The sequence below is a fragment of the Maniola hyperantus genome, chromosome 12 (genome assembly GCF_902806685.2).
Source record: "Maniola hyperantus chromosome 12, iAphHyp1.2, whole genome shotgun sequence".
In the NCBI taxonomy this organism is placed as follows: Eukaryota; Metazoa; Arthropoda; class Insecta; order Lepidoptera; family Nymphalidae; genus Maniola; species Maniola hyperantus.
The window spans coordinates 623,717-638,984 of record NC_048547.1 but is presented as its reverse complement, the minus strand read 5'-3'; the positions used below and the strand labels follow the sequence as shown (position 1 = coordinate 638,984).

The following is a 15,268-nucleotide window of genomic DNA, read 5'->3' as shown; positions in this document are numbered from 1 at the left end:
CGGGAGATTTCCGTCACCGTTCGTGGTGTCTCCTGTTATCCACACCCTCTCCTGTTATTGTGTATCTGTCATCCTTGTTCTCACTACTCTCCTCTTCTCTCGTCGCATCCTCCTCCTCCTCCTCTTGGTTAATTAAAATTCAGATTTCTAGATTTATCTACAACTAAGTTACAGGGGGGTCGAAAATGACCTTCGAGAAAAGGATGGTACGGTTGTGCCTCTTTGCTTGACTTGGCGGGGGCACCACCGTGCCCCATATACATACTATGATCATAGAGATACATACATAGAGGTACTATGTTCAAGACAGTTTATTTCAAACAAAAAAAATTGTGACTGGTTGGTAACTCAAAGCAAAGTCATTAGAATATACTTAATATATTTTTAATCAAGTAAACTTTTACAAGTGTTTTGAATCTTCAACTAGTTTAATTTACTGGTTCGGAATTCCGTTGATATTATAGAATAGCTCTAAATGGTTAACGCCCACTGAGTTTTTGTCTCCATCATTTGTATAGGAGTACGTAACAGAGAGATCCCCATACTAACTTCTCTCCGTGGATAGAGTATAGTTTTGACAGCTCCATAGAACACATTTTTTAATTAAAACAGTCTAACCTTTTAACCCTTCTATGTTCTAAAGAGTTCAAAGTCTATTCATTCTAATAAATTCTAACAAAGCGCATGTCTATTCAATATGATACTTATTCAATTTTTTTTGGGTCGGAGTAATTAACCAAATGTAAACACATTTACTTTAAATAATATTTATACCAAGTACAAGTTGAACAGTATGCTTAGTACAAGATTTTATGTCTCACCAACGTTGATAGTATTCGAGTGTCAAAACACTTCCGCGTTATAGTAAACTGGATCTTAACGGCCGTGTTTTAACGCTCAAGCCACAGCCAGCGCTCCAAGCGGAAACGTTGCGAAGTTAAAATCAGTGGCATTGAATTTTTGACTTCAATTCAAGGCTCTTTAGGTCCATTTTACTTTGACGTTATTGTGTTTCGACTCTCGAATTCTAGCAACGTTGGTGAAACGTGAAATCTTATACTAAGCGTACTGAAGTGAATTCCTTCATAATTTCAGGCTATTTCTCAATTAAAACGTTAATTACTAATGAGCAAGCGAGGCTGCGACCCCTGTAATATTAAAGCGCCCGACGGCGGTAATGGCTCTACATTTACTTCTGTTTCACTACTAGTGGTTCTTTGTCAGGCCGATTTAAGGTCACGAACCTAGAGATGAGGGGAACCTAGGGACTTCGGGCCTGGTTGCGAGATCACATAGGCATTTTATTTTTATTTTGTTTATTTGAAAGTAATCAACAGCGTAAATACATAATTATTATTTAAATTTAAATCTAGGTGTAACAGAAGGCCAAAAGAGATTACTTAAAATTATAATTATAACTATTTTAACAGAATAGATTTAGAATATACAAGGTATATACAATAAAATAAAATTACAACAGTGTGTGTATGCTTGTGTGTGTGTGTGTGTGTGTGTGTGTGTGTGTGTGCAAGTGGGAGTGTGTGATTGCATGCATATTTAGATGTTAACTAGTATCAATATGAGAGTCATCAGGATCAACCTATTGCCTCACTACTGAGCACGGGTCTCCTCTCAGAGTGAAAAAAGTTTTGGCCATAGTCTACCAAGCTGGCAAAGTGCGGATTGGCAGATTTCACACGCGTTTGAGAACATTATGAAAAACTCTCAGGCACGTAGGTTTCCTCACAATGTTTTTCTTCACCGTTAAAGCATGTGATATTGCTTTAAGCTGGTACTTAAAACGCACATAACTCCGAAAAGTTAGAGGTGCGTGCCCGGGATCGAACCCCCGACCTCCAATTATAAGGCGGACGTCCTAACCACTAGACTATTACAGATTTTTTATTGTCATGAACAATGAGAGTATTGAAGTAAAATTATAAGTACCTACCTATAGTTCGCGACAAATCGAGATGGCCATCGAGGTGGGGACGCCCTGCATGGGCGAGAATTTTAAAAAAACTTAATCCACGCAAACGAAGGCGCAGACATCAGCTAGTCAGTACCCCTATTATAAATGCGAAAGAGTGTTTGTTTGATGATTGAAGGACAACCTAAAAAAAAAATTTAACGTAGCAACGGATTGTCGCAATTTTTTGCATGGGTAGGTATAATTAAAGACCTGGAGAGTGACAGAGGCTACTTTTTATCCCGGAAAATCAGAGTTCCCACGGGATTTTTAAAAAGCTAAATTCAAAAATCTAAAATCAGGTAGTTATACTATATTTCGTTGCTATCATCCAATTTCCGCCACTGTGTTTCAACCCTAATTGGTGAAATAACAAAACCCTTAGTAACGCCCCCGCAATAACTCCTCAGTCCTCAGTGGAACTAGTAATGATGACGAATGAGAATTAAACCATTGTTTTGTATTCATGGCTACATGAGTTGTTGTTTTGGATCTTATAAGAATACTAGCTGATGCCCACGACTTCGTACGTGTGGATTTAGATTTTCAAAAATCCCGTGGGAACTCCTCGAATTTCCGAGATAAAAAGTAGCCTATGTCACTCTCCAGGTCTTTGCCTATGCAAAAAATCACATCAACCGGTTGCTCCGTTGCGACGTGATTGACAGACAAACCAACAAACCAATAAACCAACAAACCAGCGAACAAAGACACTTTCGCATTTAATAATATGGGTAGTGATTATAAAGAACAAAAAAATGTAGAAAAATAAAGTGCGCAAAGGCGGTCTGGTCTTATCACTGTAAGTGATCTCCTCTATGTCTTCTCTAGACAACTCTTTTTAAGAGCCCATAATAATAAAACCATAATAATAGCTAACTTCAGGTCAATGAGTCAATACAAAGTATGTAAATGTTTACATATTTTGTAATATCTCTAGACGGAAAAACCGACGAAAAATGCAGACGAGACAGTAAATAATCTCCAAAAGGGAGTCTTAAATATCTGGTTACACAAGAAACATTCCCGCGGGAGTCTTTATTTAGACAGGTTTACTAAAGGTTCCTCAGCTCAGGAAAAGGGAGAGCCCATAAAAATGTATGTGTCCGCCTCTTATTCATGCTAATCAGGACATCGAGAGATGGACATTAATGCTGCTTTTAAATGCTACTTTTAATTGCTACTTTTAAATGCTATTTTAATTGCTATCTTCCGAAAAATTTTACGGAAAAAAAATTAAAGAAACAAAATTACAAACACAAATTAAAAAATATTTTTGAAACAATCTGTACAGTAGATACCTACTGTAATGATTATTACAACTGGTTTCATATTTAGCATTCACAATCATTTGCTACATTAATAATTATTTAACTAGGAATTGTTATCAAGATCAATAGCGCTAATTAATATTACACAGGTGGTTCTTCACAGAAAGTTAACTTTCGACCTTACAATCGCATACTACATTAATTTAACGAGATGTTTTTCTCTTTCTAAACGAAGCGATGCGAGTGTTCTCACTCGTACTCTCTGACGTCCATGCGCGGGTCAACGACCATGCGCACGCGAAAACTAAAGTAAGCTTTAAAACAAAGAGTTCAATTTAAAATGTATTTAAACTTAGTGCATCGTAATTTTTGACGGGGTAGGATTTACTGGTAGAAAACGTTACATAATATGAAAACGATTTTCATGTAATTTTTCACATGCTACCTGTGAAATGGTCCATCTCTAGTCAGAATAAAAAAATAGGACAAATAAAAGAGGGAATTCTAAAACACAGTTACCTTGTAGTGGTTCCCTGTGTCTGCATAAATGTGGCATAAAACCTGGCTTTTGCTGCTGCATTCATTGTTCCCAGAGGATGGAGGCCGTAATTTAGTTCGATGAGGCCTGATTTGTTAGAGGGAAGCTGTAGGGAAATGAACAATAAATGCAAACGTTAAAAAGAATTGCGACTGATTTTATATTTTTTGCTGAACAGCCAGTATGAAGTTTGCAAAACTTGCAAGTGTCTGCATAAAATATTTTTATGACAATGCTTGTAGTTAGTGAAAATCAAAACGATTGTCATTATCAATAGATAGACGTCCACTCAACGTAGCTCAACGGGTTGCGAAGCTGAAGTGGCAATGGGCAGGGCACATAGTTCGTACAACCGATAGACGTTGGGGTCCCAAGGTGCTGGAATGGCGATCTCGCACTGGAAGACGCAGCGTTGGAAGACCCCATCAGACGAGTCGCAGGGAACCGCTGGATCCAGGCGGCGCAAGACCGTGGCGTGTGAAAGTTCCTGCAAGAGACCTTTGTCCAGCAGTGGACGTCTATTGGTTGATGATGATGATGATGATGATGAGACGTCCACTTCTAGGTAAGTAAGTATAGGTCTCTTGTAGGGACCTCTACACGCCACGGTCTCGCGTCATCTGAATCCAGCGGCTTTCTGCTACATTTTGACTTCGTCTGATAACCTGCGCTTTCCGGTGCGAGGTCGGCCTGTAGGGACTCCAAAGTACCTATCGGTTCTTCAATCTATATGCCATGTTGCTCCGCGTCGCAGTATAGTCGCCTCCAAGAGAATATTTTGACGTGCAGCGCTCCAAAAATTAATTAAAATTACAGGGTAGCAAATAAACTACCTTTTGTTTTCATAACAAAAGAGGTCTCCACTCCATCATGAGAAACTAATAAAAAAATCTGCTAAGTGCGATTGGACTCGCGCAAAGAAGGTCCCGTATTACAGTCGTATTTTTTCGACATTTTGCACGATAAATCAAGAACTATTATGCATAAAAATAAATAAAAATCTGTTTTAGAATGTACTTACAGGAAAAGTCCTTTCATATGATACCCCACTTGGTATACTAGTAGTTATCTTACTTTGAAAGTTGAAAATACTAATTAGGTAAATAATTATTATTTATTATGGTTTTTGGTGATGTAACCACAAATTTACAGTTTTCAGATTTATTTCTTTACTTGTGCTATAAGATCTCATGATTCTAGGTCAACGAGAAGTACCCTACAGGTTTTATTGATAGACACGACGGACAGACAGACAACAAAGTGATCCATAAGGGTTCCTTTTTCCATTTGAGGTACGGAACCCTAAAAATAGCCACAGCCCTTATCCGAAGTAGGCCTGATGAAAAAATCTAAATTACAAAACGGGCAAGAAACAAAATTAATTCCGGATTTCACCTGTTTTCTATTTTCCCGCTGGCTTTTCCTGAAATCATGTATTTAGGTCAAACCAAGCTAACAGGCGCCAGTCGCCAGGATTGACGAGGGTCTGGAGTTTTTTGTTTCTACCTAAGGTCTGATTGTGTAGATACTGCCAACTACATAAATACCTAAATTGAGTGGAAATTAAATTTTAAATTAAATTTATATTAAACTAGATGATGCTCGCGACTTCATTCACGTAGATTCAGGTTTTTTAAATGACTTCACCATTACGTCTTTGACGGTTGAAAATTAAAAAAAACATATTAAATTTTTTCCAAAAATTTATTTTTCACAACGAAACATATTGATACATCAGGATTTTTATACATTATTTATTAATCTAGCCATTTACATAATAATTTATTCAATTTTGATGCATTTAGAAAATATAAAAATAATGAGCTTAAATTAATTTAGTACCTAGTTATTATACTCGGAATATTATGAGCAATGTGCTATGAACTTTAATTAACATGACTTAAAAGCCGTACTCAGAGTCGCTTAATCGTTACTTAAGATTGAGTTGAACGAGACAGAGCCATATCTGTCACATAAATCTGTGTCGTTTTAACTCAATCTTAAGTAACGATTAGCGACTCTAAGAACGGCGGTTAGACATAATATTTCAGTAATGATCCTAGAACTGCAGTAATTCAACAATTTATACATTCAAGTTCATTAATTGAAATCATACAGTTGTACGAAAAACAAAACTGTTATAAATAACAGAGGTAGCCATCGCTTTGCCATAAGCTACAACCACACCTGCGCGTCATGAACGTGGGATGCGGGACCGCGATGCGGGAGCGTCTACGACGCGAATCTATACGTGTGCAGTTGTGCACACTAGCGTGACTATAATTATTGTAGTCGCATAGGTTACCTTTCACGATATTTAATGATGCCATGCCAATATTAAAATATATCGTGAGAGGTGACGGCCGTACGGCTGACGTTCCCGTATCGTCGTACTTTGATCGCACAGGCTTGGATAATGCTTTAAAGTTTATTTTTACTATAGCTATGTCACATCCCTTATAAATTAAATATTTCTGGATAAGAATGAAAAACTAATAGTAATAGGTACATAATATTATTAACAGGTTTACGCATATTATAATTAATTACTTTTGCGTGAGTTTATAGTCTGATATGACTAGTTCGTGCGAAATTATTTACAGCAGTAACTTACTTCAACATTAACTTATTACACTTTATTACATAATGTTTTACTCTATGTACAGTTAATTTGTTTATTTACTTTTTCATAAAAAAAATTGCTATCGTTGGAATGCGAATTTCAAATATGTTAATTTAACAGCTGTTTTAACGTATGTATTGCATCCGAATAAAGAAAATCTTGAAAAAGAATCTTGAGAAAGAATTGAAGAAAAACCTGCGAAATAAATAGCAGCGTATGTCTAGGGCCACACTTGCGCGTCATGACCGCGGGATGCGATGCGGGAGCGTCCACAACGCGAATATATAGTGCAGGTGTTGTGGTCCCGTAGACCGTGTGCATGATGCCACTATTGATATGGTGGGAGGCGACCGCAGCTGACGTTCCCGCTTCGTAGTCGCAGGTTTGGATAATCCTTTAAACTTACCAATTTTACCAAAATCGGTGGTATCGTTGGTCTTAGCTATTAGGTTACTAGATACATTTTTAGTAATACTTTTTTCAATATATTATGTAAGTTTTTAGCATTGACAACTTTTATCTAGTTTGGACGCCTTTTGGATATAATACTACCACAAACGGTGTGATCGCTAATTTTCAGCAGTTGAAGCTTAGTATAGTTATATATAGTTTTTGCATTTCACGAGGGCGAGTGGCTCATGATTTTGTTTAATAGGTAAAGTAAATATGTGCGTTTGCGAGCGCTTGCTCGCGACTGATTGGTCCAACATGCACGCACACTTACGCAAAATGTTTACGTATATGACGTAACGACAAATAAAGTTCACACGTCTTCGTGCATTGCAAGAACTGTAGCACAGACTTCTATCTACTCCAGGGGCTGTAACTGATTCAGGCGTCAGAACAAAATGTTTGGCCATTTCATAGTTACCATAGAAAAGCTTGTACATAATTATTCTGTTTTCCATACTTTGGGTTACCAGAAAACTCAATAGGTTCTGGTTAAATTCGTAAGCAAGTATAAAGTAGCAGATTGAGCAAAGTAATTAAATTCGAATTACAAACAATGTAAGTAGTTTACAACTTAGCTACTACAAGTTAGCTACAAGAGAGTCTCTTCACACTAGCGTTTCCCCCAACGTAGGCGTTTTTTGAACTTATGTACAACGCAGACCTCGACGTTAACATCTGAATACTACGCCGTCACAATATACCATTGTGAACCGACCGAGCTCGGGAGTTTCAACCTTGGCACGGACTAATTTAATTATGTCCTAACTTCTGATGCTGAAAAGGTCTTGTTCTATGGTGGTACTTAATTAAAGTATGAAATAATAGGAAATCTGTGTATTGTATTCTCATCATTCTGTCGCACGCTAAATCCTATTGATGCATGTGTTTGTCTCTTTTTAGTATCACTTTTTGTTTTGGTTTCATAGGGTTTCAAATCACAATGGTACCAAATAAGTTTTCACTTCACAATAAAAGTCTATTGCAGGATTATAGATTTTGCGAGCAAGATATTATGAGTGATTATTTAGGTAATGTATATTTTTCATTCACAATGGTATATTATAACGTTAGCGTAGCGTTCAGGTATTGACAAACGCCTACGCTGGAGAAACGCTAGTGTGAAACGCCTAAACGCAGGCTAATCAATTCCCCTGTTGACACAAAATATGTAGCAAATTATAGAAGTCACTTCAAACTCGTCCCGAGTCTCAACAAGTTCAGTTTTCAACAAGTCTCCAATTAATGGTCGGTTCACGCTTTGCCGAGGCCGTGAGGTGCCGAGTTGGGGAGTTTCAACCTTGGCACGGACTAATTTAATTATGTCCTAACTTCTGATGCTGAAAAGATCTTGTTCCTCTTGTTTATCTTCATTTAAGTTTCGCTAAGTGTTTTTAACAGATCGCGAACATTATCAATTAAGTGGGCCTTTTTTTGATGAATTTGTTATTTTTTTAATTACAATTTTGGCAATTTTTAGATATCCAAATTCGTAACTTTCTTTATTTATATACTCTGTACTAGTTAAATGTTTTTAAATAAATAAATAAAAAATATAATAATTATCTTTAGATTTTTAATTTTTTTCTTTAAGCTTATAAACTTTAGCACGCATTCATGTATTCTTGAGAGCTCAGCTGAGTATTTGTTGTTTGAAGCGAAGCTGCTTGTCAAATCAAATCAAATCAAATAATTTATGTAATATAAATAAAAATAAATAAAAATAAAAATAATATAAATATAGGTAATAAATTACACTTTTTGATTGTCAGTTGTTGGATTTGTAAGATATAGTGGTAATAATTTTTACGCGAACGTAAAACTAAAGCTACGAGGATGCTTGAGATGGGTAAATTTGCAAAAAGTAAAACGAAGGAACGAATCCAGCAATAAAATACAACTCATTGGCTGGGCAGCACTTATACCAGAGTTTATGAGAAAGAAAACCCAACAAGCAGGACTTTCACGCTCTCTGATTTGCCTATTGTGCAAGAGATTTCAAAAAATCAGATACTCAAAATTTTGAAACATCCCGTGGAAATTTTTTGATTTTCCGGGATAATTAGTAGCCTGTGTCCTTCACCGGGATGCAAGCTAACTCTGTACCAAATTTCTTTAAAATCGGTTAAACGTGACGTTAATACCGTGAAAAGCAATCAGACAGACAGAAGGACACACTTTCGCGTTTATAAAATTTAAAGCACAGCTTTACGATAGAAGTATGGATATAAACGCTTTCATCACATTTAAACTTAACCGGTCATAAAAAATTAAAACACAAATCCAAGGTTGAAAACTCAGCACAAACCCAACCCCCTACCTTTAGCCTCAATCCAACATTCGTAGTCCACGTCACATCACAGTTACACCACCCGAGAAGGTCACGCGAACAGCACCAGCGTCAACAGCCACAGGCTGGAGTCCAGGCGTACTGCTGCGTCAGGGAGGGGCCAGCCCTCGCCCCACGGGGACTCGGCGTGTCCCCGCGCTTCAGGTCACATCGTCGTCACCATTTCTGTCCAACAAAACTGACTGTTAACATTTCACACTAGATATAAAGGGGGTAACTAGAACGCTGGCAAAAACGAAAACAGGTGATAGTTAGTACTGATGATTACTGATAATTATGATACCACAAAAAGAAACTCAAAAAAAATGAGAAAATTTTCTACAATTTTGTAAAAGTTTACGATATATTTCAAACTATAAGATGATGCCCGCGACTTCATCCGCGTGGATTTAGGTTTTTGAAAATCCCGTGGGAACTCTTTGATTTTTTGGGATCAAAAGTAGAATATCCTTCCCCGGGATGCAGACTATCTCTGTACTGAATTTCATCAAAATCGGTTAAACGGATGGGCCATGAAAAGCTAGCATACAGACAGCCAAACGGACAGACAGAAACACTTTCGCATTTATAACATTAGTTTGGATAAAACATCTGATTGACACTAGAGGTCAACGAACGTTGCGTAAGTAGGCCACTCGGAATCGATGCCACGTCGTAGGCGGGGTGTGTGAAATCTGTCAATCCGCACTTGGCCAGCGTAGTAGACTATGGCCAAAACGCTTCTCATTCTGAGAGGAGACCTATGTAGTGAGCCAGCGGTGGGTTGATAATGATGATGATTAATTATATTGTCAATGAAAAACACGTTTGTTATTGAAATGAACAACTGTAATATCCATAATGATAGACAGTGAATAAATAGATATCATTAATAAGTAAAATAATAGAATAATGATTCATAATTATGAAGATATAGTCAAATATATGTAAAAGTCATATTTAAGAATATATTTGACTATAAGTTGGATTTAATTTATGCAGTATTCAGGGGAACTTTGTTAACTTTAATATTACAATATACTTCTGGCAAAATTTTGAATATCTCAGAACATACAGAATATTCTATGGAAAGCTTTTTAAGTCTCCAGGACGAATATACAGAAAGTTTTGTATGAACAGATCTCAGTGAAGTCAAAGATACACAGTCTTTTTGGTTGAAAACTTTAACTTGCTTTAATATAATTAAAATAAGCTCAACTTATAAGAACTGACTTTATTCCATCTATACAATTGCTTAGTAAACTTAAATATTAGTTCTAAACTATTAACTTCTTCAAAACATAATAAATTCCAATATTTTCTGCTTCAAATCAATTAGCCCCGCTTTTCTTGCCGCCATTTTACATCTGCCCGCCAATTATTGTCTTTCCTCTTTTTTTTAAATTCAACTCTAGGCAAAGGCAATGCCACTAACAAATAGAACTACATTTTTAAAGGATACAATGAAGACTGCGAAACTTTAAATATAACTAGCTTATTCCCGCAACTTCGTCCGCGTGGATTACACAAAATTTCAAACCCCTATTTAACTCCATTATGGGTTGAATTTTCAAAAATCCTTTCTTAGCGGATGCCTACGTCATGATAGCTACCTGAATGCCTAATTTCAGCCCGATCCGTCCAGTAGTTTGAGCTGCGCGTTGATAGATCAGTCAGTCAGTCAGTCACCCTTTCCTATTATATTTAGAGACTAGCTTATGCTAGCGACTTCATCCGCGTGGACTACAAAAATTTCAAACCCCTATTTTACCCCCTCAAGGGTTGAATTTTCAAAAATCCTTTCTTAGCGGATGCCTACGTCATAATAGCTATCTGAATGCCACAGCCCGATCCGTCCAGTAGTTTGAGCTGTGCGTTGATAGATCATTCAGTCAGCCAGTCAGTCAGTCAGTCAGTCAGTCAGTCAGTCAGTCAGTCAGTCAGTCATTCAGTCACCTTTTCCTTTTATATATTTAGATTTAGTTCTAAGGTATCAGTTTCTCCAGAGGAAAATTTAATTGATATCCAAATTGTAGAGATTATGGGCTTAAAGATTTGTATTATTTATCCTTGACTGGTCTGCAGACGATGTTGACATAAGTTTAGACTTAATCTACCTTGTGTAATATTCACAGATAGTAATAACTTGCCATTAGTTTGAGCTTAGGCTTATAAAGCTACGAAACTAACTTAACCGTTCCAAATAGCTTTATTCAACAAGATTATAATATTAAAGGCCTGCACAGACGAGGGACATAGTGTTCCATGTACTTTCTTGTCCGTCAGAATAGTTCTCTTACAAGTGCATAATTTTTTTTTAAATTTAGATACAAGTCAGCCCTTGACTGCAATCACCTGGTGGTAAGTGATGATGCAGTCTAAGATGGAAGCGGGCTAACCTGGAAGGGGAATGGCAGTTTTTATTAAACCCATGCCCCTTTGGTTTCTACACGGCGTTGTACCGGAACGCTAAATCGCTTGGCGGCACATATTTGCCGGTGGGGTGGTAACTAGCCACGGCCGAAGCCTCTCACCAGACCAGATCCGAAATTTAGAAATGATAAAATTGCAAACCTATGCCAGGAATCGAACCCGGGACCTCTCACGGGTTATTTAATACTAGGATAATTATCATAAATTTATATTGTGTGTAAATTGGTGGGTCAAGATCTGTCATGACTTCATTCAGAATAGGGAAAATTCCTAAAAGGCTGGCAACGCATCGGTTGTTCCTCTGGTGCTGCAAATGTTCATGGGCGGCGGTAATCATTTAACATCAGATGACCCACCTGCTCGTTTGCTCGCTTTCTCTATTAAAAAAAAATTACGCCAACCTACTGATGGTCAAAATTTTAATTTGTAAGATATATAGTGGTAATAATTAACACGTACTTAAAACTAAAGCTAGGAGCCTCGTCTGCGCTGGCCCTATGCAAGACTTTCAAGCCCTAAAAGTTGAAGGCTATATATTATACGTCATGAAGCGTTAATTACCGTCCATTTAGTAGTATTCTGTTTCAGCAATAAAACTTTCTAAATTAATCACAATTTACAGTCCACTCTTATTTCAAGAGGGTCGTAAAATAAAGTTAAGGACTTTCACACGGACAATTAGCATAGCTTTTTTAACTGTTTGTTATTTTTCAGTTTTTTTTTTCAAAAGGAAAAAAGGGACCCTTATAGGATCACTTCCTTGTCTGTCTGTCTGTCTGTCTACCGTGTCTGTCAAGAAACCTATAGGGTACTTTCAGTTGACATAGAATCATGAAATATGGCAGGTAGGTAGGTCTTATAGCAAACGTAAGGGGAAAAATCCGAAAACCTTGAATTTGTGCATCACAAAAAAAATTAAAATGTGTTCATGAAAAAATAATTAATTAGTATTTAAAATTTTCAAAGTAAGATGGTACTAGTACTGAAATTTTAAAAACACATTTTTGATTATTTTTGTGCATACCTACCTAATAGTTTTTGATTTATCGTGCAAGATGTCGAAAGAATACGACTGTAGCACGGAACGCTCGATGCGCGAGTCTGACTCGCACATGGCCGGTTATTTAAATTTTGTTAGCTATTTCATTTATTTATTTGCAAAGATTGAGGTACAATATTGATATAGTAGCTACAATATGCCATGGAGTGGCATGCAAAATAGCTTATTATTCTAATTTACAATATTAAAATTCATAATATATTAAAAACAGCTAAATCCAATTAACTGAAGAATAATTAAATCATCAATTAAACACTAACAATAATTATAAACTTACGATAATTTAAATAACCACAAATTACGTCAACGCAGTATACTCATTCCTACGACCTACAAGGATAACGAAGTTTCATTATCATCAACCCGCTACTGAGTACGGGTCTTCTCTTAGAAGGGTTTGGCCAAAAAGTTTCACTTCAGTAAAATTGTTTACTCCATAAACCATGTGAATAGGCTCTTACATTTAAAGGGTCGTTTCAATAATTTTCTGATAGCAACGAGGTAAGATATTACGCAAATTAGGAATTTGTAAGCTTTTCATGGCTTTCAAGATATTAAAAGCAAATTTTGGGCAGTAAAATTGGTATTAATATCTGGTTTATGAGGCGAATTGTGGTATAAGTCCCGCAAATTCCTATTCCGCTGGAACCATGTCTCATTAACATCGAAATGACGTCAGCCGAAATAAAAATATACCATCAGCTCGGAACTTCAGTCTACTGCTGACGTCACTAAAACGTCACTAAAATAATAGATGCTACTTATTTTTTTTATTTTTTTGTCGACATCACAGGAGACCAAAGAGCTGGCAGCTACCTCGGACAAAGAATTAGCCTAGCTATTCAAAGGGGGAACGCTGCCAGTATCTTAGGAACCTTGCCTAAATGATCTCCTTTTAATAATATATTTTAGTTATAATATTATATTTTTTAAGGTTTTAGTTTTAGTTTCATTGTTTTAGTCAATTTTTACTGTAATGTAAATCACGTTTGGTGGTGAGATAAATATTTTTTTTGTATGCATTTGTTGCCGTTTCTTGAAATTAGAGTTAACTGATGGACGTTGGGGTCCCAAGGTGCTAGAATGGCGACTTCGCATTGGAAAGCGCAGCGTTGGAAGATCCAGAGGAATCATAAACCGACCAACAAACACACTTTCGCATTTATAATAATTATAAGCTTATGCTCGCGACTTCGTCCGCGTGGACTACACAAATTTCAAACCCCTATTTCACCCCCTTATAGAGGTTGAATTATAAAAAATTCTTTCTGAGCGGATGCCTACGTCATAATAGATATCTGCATGCCAAATTCCAGCCCGATACGTTCTGTAGTTTGAGCTGTGCATTGATATAATATAATATAATATTTATTTATTTAAACAACTCAGTACAGTAATCAACTCTCTGGAATCCTGACCCCTAAACTAGGAAATCCCGTGTCTTAGGGGCCAGTGCCTTCCCAAACATAAGATATGAATAGTTAATAATTTACAGCTAGGTATTACAACTATTTAAAATAAATAAATAAACAAAACACAAGGTTAAAGCGTGAAACAAACTATGGGACGCGTCCGTAAGCTATGGCTAAGAACCGCGATTGATAGGTGTCCACAGTCGTCTTGCGAGATAATTGATAGATCAGTCAGTCAGTCAGTCACCTTTTCCTTTTACATATTTAGATAGGTAATGATTCTTGTACCAAAAAACTTATTATGATCTAACAATCAACTGAGTTGACATGTTAAAACTTATCTCTATACTAGATCTGTCTTCCAGTTTCACTTGTAAGTGAGTAAGGTGCATATTTACCCAGATTCTGCATTTGATGTTGGCTGAGTACAATGTAGGAGTTTTCGAGCGCTGGGTCCTCTAACACTCCTCGATGAAGCTGATCCAGGTGCATTTCGGCGTCATCTAGAACAATCCAACAATTAATGACCAGTTTAACACAATGCACTAATTGAGTTAAGGTTATGATAGCTTAGTGGTTCCTTATGTTCTCCTTCACCGTGATAAACAAGTGATATTTAATTATTTAAAACGCACATAACTCCGGAAAGTTAGAAGTGCGTGCCCGGGATCGAACCCCCGACCACCGATTAGAAGGCGGACGTCCTAACCACTAGGCTATCGCAGCTTATTCTAGCAATAAGTTGTTATAAATGATTTAGGCAGGACTAAAAAACACGTGCAAAAAGGTCTAATATCACAGACAAAATATTGTCCTGACGGAATACAGGGCTGACATATTCAATTTGCGTTTAATGGAAACTCCTACGTGATACCAAAATCAATATGATTGTGCAAGCACCACAAGTTATTCATCATTCTGCTGAACTAACGCGATATCAGTATTTGCTCGTCGCTCGCTCGTAAATCTATCTGAGGACGTTTGGCCGTCAGCGCGACGTGAACCTGTCGCGTGTCCCAGAACCGCTCCATAGAGAACTAGAGTGAGGGAGCTCTCAGCTATGGCGACGTGAAATCAAAGAAAAATAGTTCAGGGCTACCTGCGTCAAATTTACAGTACCCGGTATGCCGGGTACCTACAGTACATTTGTACACCGACCTTCAGAAAGAGGTAGCGGTTTCGT

At 37.1% G+C, this 15,268-nt stretch overlaps 1 protein-coding gene across 1 annotated transcript in view; it reads right to left on the bottom strand.

Annotated features, from left to right (window-relative positions):
* Positions 1–5,520: 5,520 nt before the first annotated feature.
* Positions 5,521–15,268, bottom strand: part of LOC117987053 (lachesin-like) — a 77,448-nt gene continuing 67,700 nt past the window's right edge. Inside the window, exons 9-10 of the mRNA XM_034974006.2 lie at positions 14,484–14,588; positions 5,521–9,366 (exon numbers count right to left, since the gene is read on the bottom strand). Of these exons, the coding sequence (XP_034829897.1) occupies positions 9,347–9,366; positions 14,484–14,588 (125 nt within the window). The 3' untranslated portion in view covers positions 5,521–9,346. The remainder of the gene's footprint in view (positions 9,367–14,483; positions 14,589–15,268) is intronic.